This window comes from Epinephelus lanceolatus, chromosome 3 (genome assembly GCF_041903045.1).
Source record: "Epinephelus lanceolatus isolate andai-2023 chromosome 3, ASM4190304v1, whole genome shotgun sequence".
Lineage (NCBI taxonomy): Eukaryota > Metazoa > Chordata > Actinopteri > Perciformes > Serranidae > Epinephelus > Epinephelus lanceolatus.
In genome coordinates this window covers 12,047,812-12,067,833 of record NC_135736.1, presented here as the reverse complement: position 1 = coordinate 12,067,833, position 20,022 = coordinate 12,047,812, and the positions used below count along the sequence as shown (strand labels likewise).

At 41.4% G+C, this 20,022-nt stretch overlaps 1 protein-coding gene across 2 annotated transcripts; it reads right to left on the bottom strand.

Annotated features, from left to right (window-relative positions):
- Positions 1-5,579: 5,579 nt before the first annotated feature.
- On the bottom strand, positions 5,580-19,898 carry LOC117254968 (uncharacterized). 2 transcript variants are annotated; one of them, XM_033623459.2, is made up of 4 exons: positions 18,439-19,898; positions 12,928-15,490; positions 10,687-10,760; positions 5,580-9,401 (listed from the first exon to the last, which is right to left on the bottom strand). In XM_033623459.2, exons 2-4 carry the CDS (start codon positions 15,422-15,424, stop codon positions 9,315-9,317), a joined length of 2,658 nt encoding a protein of 885 aa, XP_033479350.2. In that variant the 5' UTR covers positions 15,425-15,490; positions 18,439-19,898; the 3' UTR covers positions 5,580-9,314. The 2 variants fall into 2 exon arrangements, with proteins under 2 accessions (XP_033479350.2, XP_078021175.1); XM_078165049.1 differs by lacking the exon at positions 18,439-19,898 and adding an exon at positions 17,594-17,635.
- Positions 19,899-20,022: the final 124 nt, after the last annotated feature.

Here is a 20,022-nt window from a genome sequence, read left to right as displayed (position 1 = left end):
CTTACTGTATCAAATCCAAATATTTCATAGTGCTTTAAAAGGAAAAAAATGTATACAAAGTCACATGCACATAATATGTAGATATTAGAATATGTATACATGTAACAGATGTATCACATGCATTCTGTTATGATTTGTCAAAAAAAGACCCAGAAGCAGACTCAGGTAAGGAACAGCATTAAAGGAATATATATTAGGTTTAAGGGGGTGGAGGTGGAGATGAGAAAGGAGATGGTTGGCTGAAGCAGAGGGCAGGGAGTGTTGGGTAATGGCTGGAGAGGGTGAGGACTGGAGGGAGTGGCGTGGTTATTTGGAAGGGCTGAGGGAATTGTAGAGGGAGAGCAGGCAGGCCAATGAGGAGGCTGACCAGTGAAGATGATCCTGGAGCAGAACAGAACAAGATTAGGCAGGGCAAAAACACTCAATGACTGTGGTAGATATACTGGAGCTTGATGAGGTTGATGGGAGGCAGGTGTGGATAATCAGCAGTAATCAGGAGCCATGAGAGAGCAGAGGAGTGTCATGCATACAGACACACGAAGACAGACAGAAGCCCCCAGGGGAGGGGAAAAACTGAGACTGGGACTGTGACACATACAGAGCATATACATACACACATAAATACACACATGCAAACAAGGCGATATATAAACAAACAGGCCCTTTTTTAAGTGATTAAAAAGAACACACTGATTCTGCAAATCAGGCAGGAGTTAAGGTTCCTTGACTGCAAAAGCTTGGTCCTTTTTGGTCTTACATGTTCAGATGGAAAGAGCAAACAGGTTCCTGCCTAAGGACCTCAGGGCAGAGTAATTCAAAATATAGTGTTGTATTTGTGAAGGAGAAATACAACTAACAACACGTACTGAAATTGTCTGGCTGTAGTTTTGCTAAATATTCTGCAGAGGGCACCGTTTAGATATAATTTGGATGTCAAAAACACACCTACAGTCCAGCACCACACAAAGAGATTTCATCCCTCATAATGACAAAACAGGTTGTGTGTTCAGTAGAACAATGAGTCATCCAGGTGTGTCCACAGTAATGCAACAGATGCTGATATGTGCTGCAGCTTATTTATTTACTTTACAATGTAATGATGGGACAAGCACGACCCCTAAAGACATAATGATTGAGCCCTACATCTACAGTATATTCGTTGTTTTGTTTTCTACATTGTAGGCAAATGTGCTGAGGCTTCAATACTGCGCGAAAGTAAGAAAGTAAAAGGACTCAGGAGAGAGAGACACCTCCCACCTGTTTGTGTAGTTTTTATGGTGGACAATAATTCAGCAGAGAAAGGCTGTCATTGTACTTCAGGAAGCAGCAGAGAGCCAACTCTGTATAAGTAGTGAGTTTTATTACATTTTACTGGTTTCTATAGCAGCACAAAACTTTCTGTCAGTCGCAGAAATACACAGAGGGGGATGTGTTTATTCATGTCTTTTTCAAACACACAGAAAAAACACCCCATGAAAACGTAGATGGATTCAAAGATCACATAGTCTGCTTGATCTGTCATGTCTGAGTCACCGTTTACTCTTCCTGTGCGGTCACACGCAAGCACACGCGCACACAGTGGAGATATTCAGCTCCAGATAATGGCATTCGGCTGATTTGTTTGAATAAGAGGCAGAATAAATGATAAGAGGCTTGAGGGATGTGATGAATTTAAGTGGCACCTTAATTTGCACCCACTGCTCTCTGGCTTCTGGCAGCCTCACCCTGTGTGTGCGTATGTGACACATTGAACTATGAGTCAGGTCGATATTAAGTGACACCAGCAATCTTGAAACTCATGATAATTACCCTTTTAATGCCACCCCATGCTGTGTATTAGCTAAAGGAGCGTATATGCAGAGGCTGAACATTAAGGTGTGTGCAGACTGTGAGAGTTTTGGCAGCCAGTTTGGGTTTATACTTCAATATCCTCTGATGCAATGCACTTCATTAATTTAGTATGACTGAAGGGAGGATTTAGGTTGGGTGGCAAATTGTCTCTTATGATTATCTTTGATAGATTACGACAAAGAAAAACGTTTTTGCTTTTTCCATTTTTCTGACCACTTTAGACACATTAGCTTAAGGCCTTTTGATGGCTGACAGTTCACTGCTCTCTGTCAGTAGCTTTACAGTAACACTCTGTAATATTAGGCAGACAGCCTTATGAAATAATTCGCATTTCAAGGGCAAAAGCAAATGTGAGCTGATGAGTGGAATAATTTTGAAAGGCATGAAATTGAAGCACAATCCTTACAGCTACTTTTAACCTTTTCACACTTTTCACTAAGTGCTAAGCAAATTGCATATTGTGAAAAAAACTGCAGCTACCTCCGTCTTAAATAATAATTTACCCACAAAATTATCATCAGATATTCGCTCCATGTTACCTTAAATTTGTGAAGAAAACAGTTTTTCTTGCAGAGTCTAAAAACAGAGAACATTTTGATGATTTAATCTAAAAAAGGACTCACATTTTGAAGCCTCAAGTTTTCAAGCATTTTGGCCGATGTGTGTAAACATGTCCATTTGTACTGTAAAGTTGGGCATTTTAACATGGGGGTCTACTGACTCGCTTTTGGAGCCAACCTCAAGTGGCCATTAGAGGAACTGCAGTTTTTGGCACTTAAAGCAATGGCTAAATTTTTCAGCCCCAGAGGTTGTTGTTTATTTAAAACACTACCTAATGAATAGTCTAATGTAAGAAGGGGGAAGTGCGTGCATTTGAACTCTGCTCAAGTGCACCATTCATCCGTGCCTGAGACTGTTGAGACTGATAACAGCCTGTATTGAGGATATGACTGGATAAACGAGTCTTGGCTTATTCTGCACGAGTTGTTTGAGAGTTTGTAAACAGATGTTTTCATATTGTTCTGCTATTGTTACAGGGGGACCAACTTTTACTGTAGTTCATCAAAAAATCTTCTCTGCTTTTGCATTCTTCTTTCATGGTGCAGTGTGCAAAAGAGTTTTCTTCACAAATTCACACAACATGGGGTGAGTAATTTATATGCAAATGATCATTTTGTGGGTGAAGTATTTTGTTTGTTATCAAGTCCATTTCTTTTATTTTCTGAGTTTTAGGAAATGACTGATTTAGGAGAGATATTGTCATCAACCATGTATTTGTCACTTGTTTAAAGAAGATATGTTTTTTAAGACACAGTAACTGACAAAATAACACATTGATTGACCCATTCTTACATAAGGTAGAGATGTGTGTTTGCAGTGAATAAGCATTAAAAAGGTCCTCTCTCCTCTCTATACAGTAAAACACAGACTGCATGAAATTCGCTGTTATGTTGATTCTCTGTGACTCAGTTCTGCCATTTTATTCCCCCTTCTCTCGAACATCAAAGCAACACAACACACACCCACGTGAAGCATTATGATATGCAAAAGGCCCATATGTGAGGAAATCAAAAGAACAATCTCTGAATCTCCTTAACTGACTGTTGACCGTGCACTCACATATAACACATTGTGACTGGAGGCCTGTGGGTATAGCATCAAACACATACAACAGTGACTGAATGTCTTGTGATTGCACAGACAGATGTGAAATTGGCCGTTTAGCACATACATAAAGGGATGTTTTTCATGACTATAGCCACACTGTTCTCGCTACAGTGTAGAGTGTCATCTTCTGTAACATGGAGGCAGTGGTGAAAATATTCAGATCCTCTGTGTAAAAATAGCAATACTGCAATAAAATCAACCAGCAGAGCTAATTAACACTTCTTTATATACTGTTGGGTAGTATAATTGAAAACAACATAACATATTTTATATGGTATTTACATATATTGCAAGGTTTATACTAACTATACAGTAGCTGTCAAATATTGGGGAATAAAACAGAGCAGTACAAAATAAAAAGTTAAATAGTTTTTCCTTGCACAGCACTGAAATTTTTTTTCCTGCAAAGATGGAATTTGATACCAATTATATGGTAAATAGAAAAAAAAGTGTTAATTGGTTTCACCTGCAAATAATCAGTTTAACTTCATTCCTAGGGTAACCTTGAGGGTTTTAGTCAGTGCACAGAAAGTCAGCTGAGGATACTGAACCAATGTATCCTCAAACAATGGTTTGTGTATCTAACCAATAAGCGCCCCACAAATGGAGTAGTCACATTATGTACTTAACATAAAATTATGTGCTCAATGTGAAGTTACAGAGGTTAGGTTGAAGGGAGGGTAGGGTTGCTTATAAGCCCTTTGGGCTTTATGATCTTTGTTGCACATTTTAACTGTTTTTTACTGCTCTTTCTTCCTGAATGTATGTTTGTAAGTGCAAACAACAATAAACAAACAAATAAACAAAAGGAAACACGAGTCATCATCATGTTTTGTATTTAATACAAAGTTATGTACTGTTGGGAATAGAATGATTTCATGTGTTTTACTATAAGTTGTGTTTCACTATATAAGTTTTAGATGTGTGAACAATGAGAATTCTGAGATGATTAGATAATTAGTTTCATATATGGTAAAAAGAATAGAAAGTGATGTACAGATAGTAAGGTACAGCACATGTAGGGAGTTGTGTTGTTCTCTTGTCTTTCAAAACAGGAACCACGCCCCCACCATCAGCGGGAAGGAGTCAGATTAACAGGAGGCAGGGGCGTGGTGTGGTGAAGGAGGAAGTGGAACCGCCAATGAGAAGAGGACAACGCCTCGCGTGCACAATGACACTCTGTTACGCTCAAATATACTGGGTCAGGGGAAGGACAGGAGGTCAGACTTCGTGAACTGACACACCTTTGTTGCTTGTCAGGGAAATAAGTTGAGACCCAGAGCTCTGTAATTTTATTCCTTTACTGCTTAATAAACTACATTAACTGAGACCGAATATCTTCTCCTATTGCTTCATTAAAGAACACGCAGGACTGAGCTCACACATAGCACACTGGAGAGTAGGGCGAGCCTTGAGTCCATCAGTACTTAACATAAAATTACATACTTAATGTAAAGTTAGGTAGGTTAGGTTTAGGAAAAGAAACACTGTTGGGCATCAGCACGTATGTAAAGTTACGTAGGTAAGGTTTAAAAAAGTAAAGTTACGTAGGTTAGGTTTAGGGAAAGACACATGGTTGGGCATTTTCACGTGAAGCACTATGTTATGTACTTAATGTAAAATTACGTACTTAATGTAAAGTTACATAGGATAGGTTTATGAAAGGAAAGTTATTGGTAAAGGGAAGTAAAATTATATAAATTAGGTTTAGGAAAAGAATCATGGTGATGACTTACCTTCAAATAACTCAACGTTTACTTGGTTGCACACAGGACACAAACACTGGTCTCCTGGGGAAGTCCTGTGCTGTTTGACCCATTCACGACCCCAGACTGCTCACTCTTTTTACCACTTCTGTCTTCACTCTTGTTAGCTTGTTAGGCTGTCTGATTACGTGGGCTATAAATGAAATACTGGTTCATGGTTACGTAGGTCATATACGAATTCTGGTGCATTACTTTTTGTAGGTTTATGTAAGAACAGTGCATGACAGCAGCTGACTGAACATACAATGTAACATACATAAGGTAAAGTTTGATAAATGAATGATGAATGAATAAATAATTATGTGGCTTTATTTGAGCTTTAATTTCAAGGAATACAATAAAGTGTTGCAAATATTTCCCTACAAAATGTAGCGAAGTAAAAATAACAGAAAATGGCGGCACTCAAGCATGTACAAGTACCTTAAAATTATCCCTAATTACAGTGCTTGAGTAAATGCACTTAGTAACATTTCACCACTGCGAAGGAGAGCTAATCTTTACACACACGCACACGACAAACACACACTCATTTGAGCACACAAAGGCACTCACATATCATACACATATTACAATAAATCCAAAATGACACACACACACACACACACACACACACACACATCCTCTTCACTTCCTCTCATACTTTTGTCCCCTTGACAAAGAGGCTTCATAAGAGCACCGGCTAATCCTCCAAACGCCAACTGTCTCACACAATGCTGCTTCGATGACTTTGTGCCAGCAGGACTTTGGAGGACGGTGATAATGAAATATCATGGAAATGAGTCTGCAGCTGAGCAGGTGATAGACAGGTGTGCAGGTTTATTTTTGGGTCACCACATTTGACAAGCAGCCAGATTAGATATCAGAGAGGGATCACTTAGAAAGTACAATGTGGCCACCCTGCATGTGCTGCCATATTTGATTATCTGAGCATAAAAAAATAATCTTTGACTCTGACATTATTTCTAGGTAGCAAAACAGAAACCATACTGTGTGTTACATCACTTGCTGATACCAAGACTGCTGGTGATGTATCATTATACCTGACAGTGTGGCAATGTGAGGGAAACTGCCTCGTGAGGAATGAAGCTTATTAATAATTTTGAGCACTTAAGTTGCTTCAGCTCCACCATAATAATGTACTGGCAATGTCACTGGGCTGCGTCCAGTCAGAATGAGGTGATGAATTATTCACAGGAGATTGGAAGGTCACTAAAGCGTGGTCTGCTGATCTCACCTACACACACATGCAAACACCACACATGCACACACACACACACACACACACACACACACATGCACGCACACACAAAGGTCCACTGTGGCAATTATGCTGCTTAATTTTGGCAAAGCCTCCACCTTCTTCCAAAGCTGTATCCATGGTGACACATTTTCTTTTTGACCACCACCAGTGTGAGGCAGACCATCATGGACATACAGTGTCTGTATAAGCAAAACGTGTATAGTGTATAAAGCTTATTACAAGCTGCAACAACATTGTGCCAGCTGGTATTGTTTTCACCTTGTGAGTTTGTGTGTGTTTGGGTGTGTGTGTGTGTGTGTGTATGTGTGTGTTTGTGTGTGTGTGTGTGTGTGTGTGTGTGAGTGTGTGTGTGTGTGTGTGTGTGTCACCATGGCAAAACGTGGTCCTAGTGACGCAATTCCCTCTAACTCCAGGTTGTCAAATACCGAAACTCTGTCACGTCCCTCTGCGTCTCATAGTGTAGTATGGTGCACCCTTTAGCACCTTTATGTGACACACTTTCTGTGTAACACACACTGTAACACATGGTTAATGCTGTGAAATTGTCACAGTGGGTCTTGGGCAAAAAATCTAGTTGGTTAGGTTTAAAAAAAAAAAGATCATATGATGAGTTAAAATGTGAACATTGGTTCTGTAACAATAATGTAACATGATGATAATATGTCACGTGAGTGATGTCAGTGTGCCACGACTGTATGCAAACTACATAAAGTTACATTAAAACAACACTGACTTTATTTTCACACTGGACACCAACTGCAGTCTCTTGGGTGAAAGTCCTGTTTTGTTTGACCCAACCCATCTCCCCTCTGTTCCACCCTACACAGACTTTTGCGCTCTTTATACTGCGTCAGTTCAAGTATTGCTGTAGATGGGTTTATAGTGGAATTAGTTGAAAACCTGGTGTGGCTCATGAAGACGCTAAAGGGTGCCTTTGGTATCGATATCACATGCTGAGGGTTCACAGAAGCTGTTTTGAGCATTTTATATGTCTGCCTGTCTGTCTGGGGACAGATTTTGTCACCATGATCACGTTACAACTGTGCAAGATGCAGTCACAAAAATTTACAGGTGTCTTCAGATCAAAATGAAGTTTGATATGAAATATGGATGTGGGCCAACCAAGGGGGCCAGAAGTAGGGGGGTAGGAAGTAGGAAAAGGGGACATTGCAGCTGGAGTGATCCCATCACAAGATGGTCTCTAGTATTATATCTATACATTTTAATTTTAGCTTATTTTTAAATTTTGTTGTTTTCTTCAAAATCTTGTTTCTTGTCACTTGTCCCCCTTTTCCTTTGCTTTTAAGTCTTGTAACGACTGAATTTCCATCATGTGGGATTACTGTAATTAAGTTTATCTTAAAGAAAATAAGTATTAGTTGTGTGTATGTGCTAACCACTCAAGCCCTGAAAGAAAAACTGCACATGTGTGGCTCTATTAAGGACTTCAACCAACCTTAATTAGTTTAATTTTAGGCTGCTGCTGTCGTGCGTTAGTAGACTAAAACTGAATATTTTGCAGTCACATAATTGTTCAGTTCGATATACAAAAAAGAAAAATAAAGGAGAGACCCTTAATTGTGTCAATTTTCATTCCAAAATATTACAAGTCTAAACAACATATAGCATAATATTTAAGCATTAGGTTTGTATGATTTTCTATCATTCAGCTCTGAAACCCAGATCAATGTTGTGCTTTTTGAAGAAGGTGCCTTATTGCACTATGATCTGGCTCTCAGAATGATGCATGAAACATAACAAAAGAAGGAGTCATTCATGGATTACAACTGGTACAATCTTTCCGATTACTGGCCTATATACACTGAGTTACCAGTTTATTAGGAACACTTCAACAATATGATCAAAAACAGAAATGCTGAAATGAATTCTCTTTGTGGAGAAGGTCATGTTTTAGTGAGTGTTGGTGTTGCACTGGACTCCATTATGCTGAGAGGTGTTTCCAACTTTTGTCCCTTCACATGTGTGTAAGTGGAGATTCATTATAATGCAGTCAAATACAATCCTAACACTGACTACTGCCTCTAAAATGACCACAAAGTTGAATCAGCAACTCCCTGAAACTGTCAATAAAAACTGAACAGACTGAGCTACACAAAGGCAGGGTTTATTGCATGGCTATTGTATGGGATTGCATTAGATTGTACAAGTGTAATAAACTAGTAACTCAGTGTAAGACATCATTAAAGGCATAAAACAGGTGATGACACATTGTTCTCCTAGCTGCTTATGGTACCACTCAATCTATTTTTGTCAACAAATAACGACTTATTATAATTTAAAAAAAAAATCAAATTGTAAAGAACTTCATTAAAGTTTGAAAATCCCATTCTTACTGAATTTACATTTTTCTTTTCTCCAGTGCAGTGTCATTATTTTTTTTTTGTGTGCCATTTTTACATTCATTAGTCTCACAGTTTTCCAGCACCAGAAACAGGCCAAGTACTTATTCACTAATAGGTGGGCCCTCTTCCTTCTTTTTCTCTCCTCCTGGCTGAATTGACTCTTCGGGGTTTTCAGTCCACCATCAATCCTTTTCCTTGCTCCCAATCCTCCTGACCCCCTTTCAAGCCTCAATCCCTGACCTTTTTCTCGCTTCACATTCTCTCTTTCTTCCTCTGTCTGCTCCCACTTTCCTTAGGCTGCTTTCCTTTTCATCTCACAGTCTTTCAGTCCTCCACTTTAAAAAAAACCCCAAAAACTACAGGTCTCGGTTAACCTTCATCCCTCCTTCAGTGCACTCTGTCTCCTCAGTCATCTTCATTGCTGTGTCCGTTGACTAGGCCTGACTCCCAGCGTTGCACCAGAGGGGTCTTCTGTCTGGGGGTTCGGGGACTCTGTGTGAGAATATGGGACCGCAGGAGTAAGTGGTGATTGCAAGGTAAGAGAGAAGGCAGACAGAGTGTTGCATGTGAAAGCAGGAGGGGAAAAAAGAAAGAGAATTAAAGAGTAGAAACATCAGATGTGTGGGAGCAGGAGATAAGATCAATAAGCCAACACAGGGCAAAAAAAGGACCATAAAGATAAAGAGAGGGATGAAATTATTTCCTCTAGAGGACATCCCTTTGGATGAGCATCATTAGCTCTGTAAGTCAGAGGGAGGTTAATGCGACTGTGATCCAAGGCTGTGTTCTGTGTGACTCAGTCAACAACTGAGGCCAATTTCTCCTGCAATCCTCCATTTGCTCCTGAACCCTAATCAGGACCCAGGTTGGTGCAGAGAGCTGATAACCAACCAGCAGGGAGACAGAAAGAGAGAGAGGGCTAGACGCACAAGGCAGGGAGAGGAAAGAGAGCAAAACGTTGCTAATGCCAACGTCAAACTAAAGCGTGCAGCTAAAACCCGGCATATCAATGCCAAACTGAATTAAAGCGCTAAAGCCACGGAGCAGCACTCAACTCTAATCAGAGATACCGCAGTTTCAAAGAGATGCAAGACCCACAAGGCAGGTAACGGAAATCAGTGAGATTGTCAATTGACTTTCCTCTTTCTCCACCATTGACTGTACACACACACACACACACACACACACAATCCTGCCCCCCCACCACACACACACACACACACTCTACAAACTCAGCCTTTCTCTCCCTCTCTGTCTCAGGGCTGTTTGCCTTCTTCCCTTATCTATAAAGATAAGCTCCTTACTGTGTGTTCAGTATGTTATCAGATGTCTGTGGCCCATATTTGGTGCAAACGAGATGCTGACATCCTCCCAAGAGCCTTTCTTCATTGGACCCTTTACAATCCAGTGCAGTTATAAACATGCGTTCATATTCATGCTGCTGAGAGAAACTGCACCCCCAAAACGACATTGCAATTTATATGTGTCTCAGTTGAAGAAGCTTTGTAATTGTGGAACCTGATATCCTTTTAGCTTCACTCGAGGACGACACAGAAGGGTGATTTGCCTACATTTACATGTCCTATACCAAGTGTGCCTGATAGGTAGGGTGAGTGTGTTAATCTTATAAAGCAAAAAATACTTAATTAATATCACTCTGAGGCCTGGTGTTTTTCCACATGGTCAGATTTCCAGAAAATCACAGCAAGGAGTCGTATTAAAGAAATTTTAATGTCTAAACTTCACTGCAATAGGATGACTGACAATGCTGACTCACCTCCGGTCGGTTAATCTTCTCCTCTTCAGCCTGGGCCGGGGGCCACATGCCGAACTTGCCAACTGACTGGCGTGCTGCAATAGAGACAAAGAATAAAAAGTGGGGGTGCAGGCAGGATGAGAGAGAGCGGGGTAGCAATGAGGCAAAGGTGTTCCTGGGTTTTGTTTGTGCTCTACAGTGTAAGCAATAAAGCCTCAAATTAAAAGTGAACATGAAGCAGCGGAGAGGAACGCAGTGGGAATTAAGCAAATGAAATGTGTGTGATACGACATGAACTTGGTGAAAGAGAAACAAAAAGTAGGCTCCAGGAATAAAGGAGGAATATGAAAAAGGTTGCATAACGCTTTGTCTATAAAACAATACACCAATGTTTGTTTCCCAGCACTGAGTCATGGTCATTCATGTCCCGTAGATGCAAACCCTGATTGGTTTGTCACACAGTTGTTAAACCTACAATGACTGGTGACACTGTCATTCACATACAGCCACCACAACAATACACTGGCAACCCTTCCTGCCAACGCAATGCACACAAACATACTGTACAGCAGTCTGTTGTCTGATACACCCACACCCCTTCATTTACTCCACCCATCACTTTACAAATGTGTTCATTTGAATTTACTATAAACTGGACATCATCAGTGGCATCAAAGGAAATTTTTCATGTGGGTGGCCAGATGGGGCCACGGGACATCTTTAAGGTGGCACACCAAAACCAAAAGCCATAACTAGATTTCAAGAATTCGATTATGCTACTTCAGTGTAATACCTGTACAGCTAACATTTTGAGTTCCAGAACAATCCTGTTTTAATCTGTCATGTATCTAAGCATGTTAGGCAATTCATTGTTTTTCAATAGGCTGGTTTCACTTTTCCTTAAAAAGACAAACATACAGCTTTAATTTGAGGAAGTACATTGATTGAGAGGAACAAACACTTACTGGGAACAAGCTTTCAAAAGTTTAGAGGAGACTTGTGGGTACCCATAGAACTGTATCAGGGTGGCCATGGCCCCTTCTTGCCCCCTCTTGGGAGTGCCACTGCCTATAATGACTGACACTGACACTGTCATTCATATACACCAAAAAAACACAACCTATCTTGCCAATATAATGCACACAAACATATTGTACAGTAGTCTGTTATCTGATGGACCCCTCAGACCTGCCAGATGAACTCGAGCACCCCTTCATCGACACCACCCTTCATGTTCCAAATGTGTTTATTTGAATTTACTTTGAACAAGACGTTAATTAACACTTAGTTATAGAAAAGTTGCTTTAATACAATTTAACTCCAGTGGTTAATGTTTAGGCCATGTTTGCACACATCTCAATTTGTGCTACACTTAAGCTATTTATTCATCACTTTTAACTACCGTATCTGTTTCAGCTGATTTTATCTAACTGTTCTGCTGACTGTCCTTCTCTGCTCGCTGGCTACTTTTCTTTCAAATACTCAATTGCAACATGTTCAGGTGTTACATTTGACTCAACATGTGGATGTATATGTTAATCAAATTGTAATTCATATACATATCTATATAGAGAGATATTAATTAGTTGAGCAAATACGCAGTCTTCCTATCCCTGGTTGTGAATCGCTGCTACATGATATGCACACAATGCCAGCAAAGTTAAAAAATACCAGAGATGCATATTAATAACTTGTCCTCTCCGTAGGCTTATTGGCAACACTGTACTTCACATTTGCTCTTGTTGTCATAAGTCTCTAACTCTTTATCACTCTGAGAACTAAAAAAAACCCAAGTTGTTTGCACTTTTTGAATGCTTCATCCCGAAATTGGACTCTCCCAACGCACTCCCTTCTTGCTGACACAATAAAGTGTCGAGATATGACTCGGGACTTTTTTCACCTCAGCTCTTGCAATTAATCTGACAGACTAGATGCTTTATTTATTGTGGAGTTACAGACTTTTATTTTCTTGTCGGCCAGCTTATGGTCTCCAGTGCAAAATTATTGCTCATAACAGCTAACACTGATTTCGGAAGCTGTTTTGAGGTTTTCCACTGACCATGAGAAAAATGAAATAATGTGCTCGCTGGGCTGTTTCAGGGGGTTTTCATCATCTCACCACAGATATAAAAAATTGCACACAAACCCCTACACAAGCATCTGTACACACAAACACATTGTCTGTGTGGGCGAAAGCAGAATCAATCAAACCCTGCAACACACACACTTTTAGCTCTAGTCTAAACTTAGCGCTACACTAACCTGCTGTGGGTCTAGTACCCCCTCTGGATGATGAGCCAGGTGAGTCAGGAACAGCCAGTCCATTCAGTGAAGAAAAGGACAACGTGGGACTCTTTCCTTCTGTGCTGACGGGCCTCTCTCCCCCTCCTCTTCCTCCTCCTACCCCCCCTCCTTTTGCACCCTCTGTGCCCCCATACAGACTGATCCTCTGCTTGTGAAGCTCCTTCTCCCTCTCTTGGGCCTCCCGGATGTCCTGCTCCACTTTAACTCCATTTGTTGAGGAGCGCAGTTTAAAAAAGGGGTTCTCCTTGGGTGACACCTCCTCCTCTTCCCTCTCCTCCTTTTCCTGCTCTCTCACTTCAATCCCACCATGTCCTCCTGTCCTGGATGATGAGATATTAAGGCTTCCAGAGTCGACGACAGTCTCTGGTTTGGTGTGGTAGAGCTTCTGTGCTGGGACACTCAGATTGTTCTCTAGGATGATAACCTGACAGGCTGCCCCCTCAGAGAACCCTGGTCCTTGGGGAGTTAAAGAAGTAGAACCCCCTCCTTTGGCTAAGTTTGGGCTCTGCGTGGGGCTCCTCTCCACATATGAGCCTTCTATGGTGGATGCCTGCGATGAGTTGTCCTCCAAGGTTGAAATGTCACTGGCAGAGGACCAGGATGTGGTCTTACTCCTGGCTGGCACAGTCAAAGTTGAGTCATTGGGTTTCTGAAAGGCCTCAAAAAGCTGTTTCCTCTCTTTGAGTTGGCGTACAGTGCCTTTGTCGTAGACACCTGGAACTTTCCCAAGCTTGACCAGATCCTGCTCCCTCTGGACCTCCGCATGGATGTCATGCTGCATCTTTTTGCCTGCAAACTGCCTGTCTTTGCCTTGACACCTCTCAGACTTAGCAGTTATTGACTGGCAGAGAACAGTTTTCCTTAAAGGGATCTCTACATACTCTGGGGAGGTGGGTGGGTTTGGAAGCCCCCTGGACCTTCTCAGGCTGTGCTCACGCTCTATAGCCCGTCGGATCTCCCTCTCAATGGGAGTCTCTTTAAGTGCAGGTGCTGGGGTACCTGTAGTGATGGTGGTGTTGCCCTCCAAAGTGCTGCATGGGGAGAAGTCTGCTGAAACTCCACTGTCACTCTGGCTATCATCGCATGAGTCACTCTCCATCCTGGTGTGTTTAGAAGACACAAAGCTGTGTTTTTCTGTCTTCAGCTCTTGTGTATGGACTGTTTTTGAAAATTTTAAAAGTCCTCTGCCGTGCTGCTGCTCAACCGCCTTGTTCCTCTCAAGTCCACACTCCTTCTGCCCTCCCTCGCCACCTGTTTGCTTGCTTTCTCCCTCTGTCCTCCCCCCCGCCCTGCTGTGCCTTTCTCTCACAGCTATAACACAACCAGAGCCTTGAGAAATTGCCCCGCCCTGATTGGACAGCTCCATGGCAACAGCCGACAAAGGTGAAGAGCTCTGGCCAAGCACCTGTTGTGCAGCTTCCTGGTTTGCTCCCCTGGGGGCAATTTGACTTTGTCTCTGGGTTAACAGCTCCTCCTGCTGTTTGGCTGAAGGAACTTCAGGAAAAGTTGATGTTGGATCTAGTGCAATGGAAACTGAAATATTGCTAGAATATGAGGGTTGGAAAGTCTTGCCTCTGATATTCAGTGTAGTCCATTGCTGCTGACAAGACATTATATCACTGCTCACTTCCTCCTCTGCCTCACTTTCATCAGCAAAAGGAGGAGAGCACACAGTATATAGATCATCTGAGCTGTTTCTGTCAGAGGGAGAATGATGAGCAGTTTTATTTATTCCAGCAGCTGCAGCCCAAGGCACATTATTTTCAAGCTCACTGTTGTCAAAACCATCTGGTGAGATGTGCAGCTGATTGTCCTCTGTTGTCATATTATCTCCCATCATCTCCTCAGATGATGACTCTACCTCAGTATTTACTGGCTCAGCGAGGAGCGGCGTGTGAGGCCATTCTTGACTATTTTCATTGGAAGGCGTAAGGTCTTCTGTTGGGTCTGATATAATCTCAGTGTCGCTGATCCACTCCTCCCCCTCTAGGCTGGAAAAACTCTCTTTCTCAAAACATTCATTTGTTGATGAAGCACTAAGGGGATGAGGAGGAGGAGGAGGTGGGAAAGCATCCTCATATGGATCAACAGACTTTTTAGATTCCTCTTGAGCCTGTGATAGTTGGGCAACTTGTTCCGATTCTGTCACCATCTCTTGCGTCTCCCTGGAGGAGGACAGACTAATTCTTGTTGATTCCCGATTTTCCCATTCAGTAGTATCAGCTGTTTTGGTTCTTGAGAGTGTTTGGTCCCCTTCCAGCGTTTCCTCTTCAGCTCCAGGCTCCAGGACGTCCATATCCTCTTCAGGTTCTGCCCTAGGAGCCTTTCTGTCTCGCCAAGGGGAGTTGTGGCTCATGGTTGCACCCACTTCACCTTGTGCCCAGAACTCATTGACCCACTCATCTTGTGAGTTGACATGACCCTGTTCCTGGCAGGCCACGGGCTTTGTTGCCATGGTGACAAGTCTGCTGATGTAAAAGCGTTTAGAGCAGTCAGGATGTTCGGCCTCCAGCCAGTCAGTCTGAGTGAAAGCAGAGGAACACAGAGGGGAAAGGGGGAACAACCGAGTGATTAACACAGTTCTCAATAAACATCGCCACCCGTTTATACCCCGTTATTTTGACGCAGATGAAATGACTTGCTGTAGTATTTCCAAGATGATTAACCATCAAACTGTATTTACTGTGACATTTAGAGTGGAATAGTTTTGAAATGCTAAGTGCTTTGTTTCCGTTTTTGTTTTCAAACCTCAATCAACCTGCATTGCAACGCTGCAACTAGTAGAATAGGAACTGACATTTAAAAAGAAATGTTGAAAATACAAAATGAATAAAGAATAGTACAAACAGTTGCTTTTCATCTTGTCTGGAGCTTGTGGTAGCAAAACACCATATGACACTTTATGATTTTCTTTTAACTTGTCACCCATTTGTGTATTTTTTGCAAAGAACTGTGGTAGCTGGTGCAAGATTAGAGCAATCCAGTGGATGTGTGTTGTGTTTGTGCCCTGTCTTTTTAATAGCAGAAGCTGAGTGCTCTTGTTCCTGCATGACAGGCAGCCAGTTTATAACTTTGTGCTGGGCTTTGGCTGTAAGGTAGTAGCTACTGTACTCCGCTGTGCAACGTATAAAGTTTTCTGCTGAACACACCTTTCTGTAATCTGCTTACAGGCTGGGGAATGGCTCAGCACCGCACACACATAGAGCACACACACAATCTGAAATAACAATAGGATTGACTGCAGGGTGACTAAAGCAGAGTCCAGCTCCTCTTTTCTTCTTCAATACACACACTGTCTCTCTGGTCATTAGTTCAAACTTGCCCTGTATCAATATTATTGCCCACCCCACATCCCTTATACACACACACATGCACACAAAACTCCTCTGTTGTTGTTCTTCTTCACAAACGCTCATGCCCATCTATGTTGATTCCTGCCAAGCCACTCTGGCTGGACTCCAACTGTGACTGATCATTAAGGGGGACATAGATCACAGCACTGGGAGACGACTAGTCTCTGATGATGATTTAGGATGGATGGACAGATACAATAGATAGTCACGGTACAGCTCCCCCTTCATGTAGAGATAATAGGGACTGACAGCATGACATGGCAGGACGGATGGGGAACACTGATGAAACAATGATGGCAGAACATGTAGGCACCACAGCAGAACAACATGGCCTAAGTTGGGTAAATTAGGATGAGGCAGTGAGTCATGGGAGCTAAGACAGACACAATGAACAGTTGTTGGTTTAGTGAGTGACTGGTGACTGTCTCACTGTCATTGGTGAAACTGTATTGCTGTCATTTCATTTCAACAATATCTTCTGTTGTAAAAACAGTGGTGCCCCAGAAATTTTCCACAGGGATGGCCAGATGGGGACACTGAAAATCTTAAGGTGGCACACCAAAACAAAAAGCCGTAACTGAATTTCAGGAATTCTATGGTGCTGTTGAAGTGCATAGGCTAGTTGAAAACTATGTCAATATGAGAGTTAAGGAATCACATCATTTTGTTTCTTGATTTACAATTAATATCACTAATTATCTGATGGGCATAGAGTAATACTGGTTGTTAACATTTCAAACTCTTTTAAAGGAACAGAATGTAAGATTAAGGGGGACTGTGCCACTGTGTAAAAACATGAATATAGTGTCCTGTCTCTGCATGATGAACAAACAGCTTATTGACTCTGAACGTACCCTGGCTGCTGTCAGACTGGCCGTTTTCTCATGAGATGTGAGTGGGAGTGAGAATGAGACCGATGGCATTCCCACACAGTTATCACTGTGTCTAAATGAGACTGAACCTTAACCATTGCTTAGGTTTTATTGATAGACACTCCAGATACAGAAAATAACTGGACTTTATATATTCAGGTATTACTTGGGTAAACTACCACTGGCACTGTTAAACAATAGACCACATGTTGACAGACTCACTCTCATGCAATTCATAAAGGTAGCATTATATGTCACTCACTGATTCAGAGTTCTCAATGTGAAGTGTCCTTGTGAAACAGAGCGTCAAAATGAGCATTTTGCCACAGTGAGAAGGCGATTGTTCTGATGGTTTAAGTGAAATCTATTGCAAATCTCTGCTTAAACGGTTTCACTCACCCACATCTGCTGATTCTGTTGAAAATCCTGCTGAAAACAAACAAGTTCAGATCCATTAATACAATGATCCCGCAATGCTACAGTAGGGAAACAAGCCCCTCATTGATATTGTGGTATGGTAATGTAATCTGACCACTCTGGGTGTAAACTCTAGCATGCCCTAATGAGATATTTCACTTATGTATATTTGCTTCAACAAACTAATGGTGTTATATATCTAATAAGACATGCTGTTCTGTTGTATTTTCTGAGATGCTCGGAGAAAGTTGGCAGAATTTAACCAAAGGTTCTCCAGCACTCTCATTGGGTAAGTGAGGTTGCAAGAGATTGCGGCTTAAAACTCCCATTACATAACAGACTTATGTTTTCTTCATTATCTACAGAGGGGCTCACTTTATCAAAAGAACAGCAAAATCATGATCATCATTAAAAATACATCTGCGACAGGCCTTACAAATAAACTTGCCCTCCTTTTTTGGGGTCAGCAGTGTCCTAAGGTTGTTAAAGATCTGAGGGCATTTGACAAAAATGCAAATTAATTTAAATAAATGCAGCCAACTTCATCCCTAATTAGAATTAGCTCTGCTGCTATCTAATGGTTGCTGACATAGTTCTTTGCACATTTTACAGTCACTTACTTTGATATGCTTTAGTCATTGTGGCAGAAAGTAACACCAGAAAAAGCTGGTCTGCACGGACTTGGCTGTTCACAGTAAGTTCTGTCACACAGTCGATTTCTATTGTGGTAAACATTTACCTGATTGGAATATAATGGATGTATGTGTAGGAGAATTTCAAGTTCAATAAAAGCAAAGTAAATAACAGAATACTAGAATTGCACATACCTGTTAACAAAATGCTTTGAGGATGCCCTCCAAATAACAGACACTCATTTCTGAGAATGCACACTTGTCTTGTTTCAGGTCACTGATGTTTACTCAACACAAAGGGAATCTCTTTGCTCACAGCTCTACAGCTCCGCCGCCTGTATCTCCTCCCTCGTGCACACTAAAACCCTCAGTACACCAATTGTGCACGCCCACATATGCATACCATGATCACACCAGCAAACATTCACTAATACAAGAATGTGCACGTGTGCATCTATCAACACATGTGCTGGAGGCTTACCTCATTGTTGTGGATTTGAAAATGTATAGTACTAATCCAATTAGTGAGCAACACACATTCATAACTACACCATGCAAGTGAATGAGGAATGTAGCAGAGGGATAAGAGGGTGATTATAAGACTACGCGCTCTCATTTCGTCCTTTTATATCTGCAGGAAAAAAAAAACCTGAATGGTGTGATTTTATGAAGCATTACATGCCTTAATATTTTCTTTACATCATATTTTGGTGCAAATAACAGAAATGTGAGTTCAGCAAATTGTTTCAAGATGTTATTAACAGCACTCTGACGAATGCATCTATTTATTTTAAAAGTAGTCAAATCAAGTCAAGAGGATCACAAGTTTCCCTCAGAGGGCATACAACACCCTTTATAAATGACAACACAGGATGAAAACTGAAACAGACATTCCAACAAAATGAATCCCATCACGTCATGTTGTATCAGCAGTGTTCAAGGGTTGATTAAGGGTGACATCTCTCCAAGATGAACCATATTCAGATCCCACCCCACCCTCACCCCTTATAAATTTGACTGCTCATATTAGTATTACTATTACTGATAAGCAAGTACAGCTTTACAGTGCAGCTATGAATATAGAATAAATGAAAGCTGCTACTGTCTAGACAAATCACACATGCAGTGCAATATAAATGACAGTTTGCTCAGACTTAAAATAGCTGAGATGGTTAATGGCTGCTTGATTAGCACCAGGCTGCCAGAAAGTGTGCTGAGCTTTGAAGCCAATTTTCATAGTGGCCAAACAGAGGAATTACAACTGCTGAATCTGTCACTTGATGCCCTGCAGCCTGAAAAGACTTTTCTTTGTAAATCAGTGGATACAATTTTCTGAGCATCATAACCCCCCAAAATGACTTCTTTCACTGTTGGGATTTTTTCCATTCAGCCCGTTAACATTTGAGAATGATTGTATCCCCATTCAGGTTAGTGGAGCCTGAAACCAGTTGTAGGCGACTCAACGTGCAGAAGTCTCTAGTGTGCCTGCTCTATGGATCACACAGTGTGGGCACAGTGCTGATCATCTGGGTAATTTTATACACGGCATTTGTGCCACTGAGAAACTTTCATCAGAATGAATGTGGCCCTGCCACCAATGTTGTATCCAGGTCTCTTTACACATTCATGGATCTTAACTTGTTCTACATTGTCACAATACATTTAAAGAACCTAATGACTCAAAACAACCAACTGAATGCACTGACTTGCTTGTAGAACCCGTATAATGAGGAGAAGTGCATGCACAAGGAAGAGGTACGGCAACACCACTTTGACAAA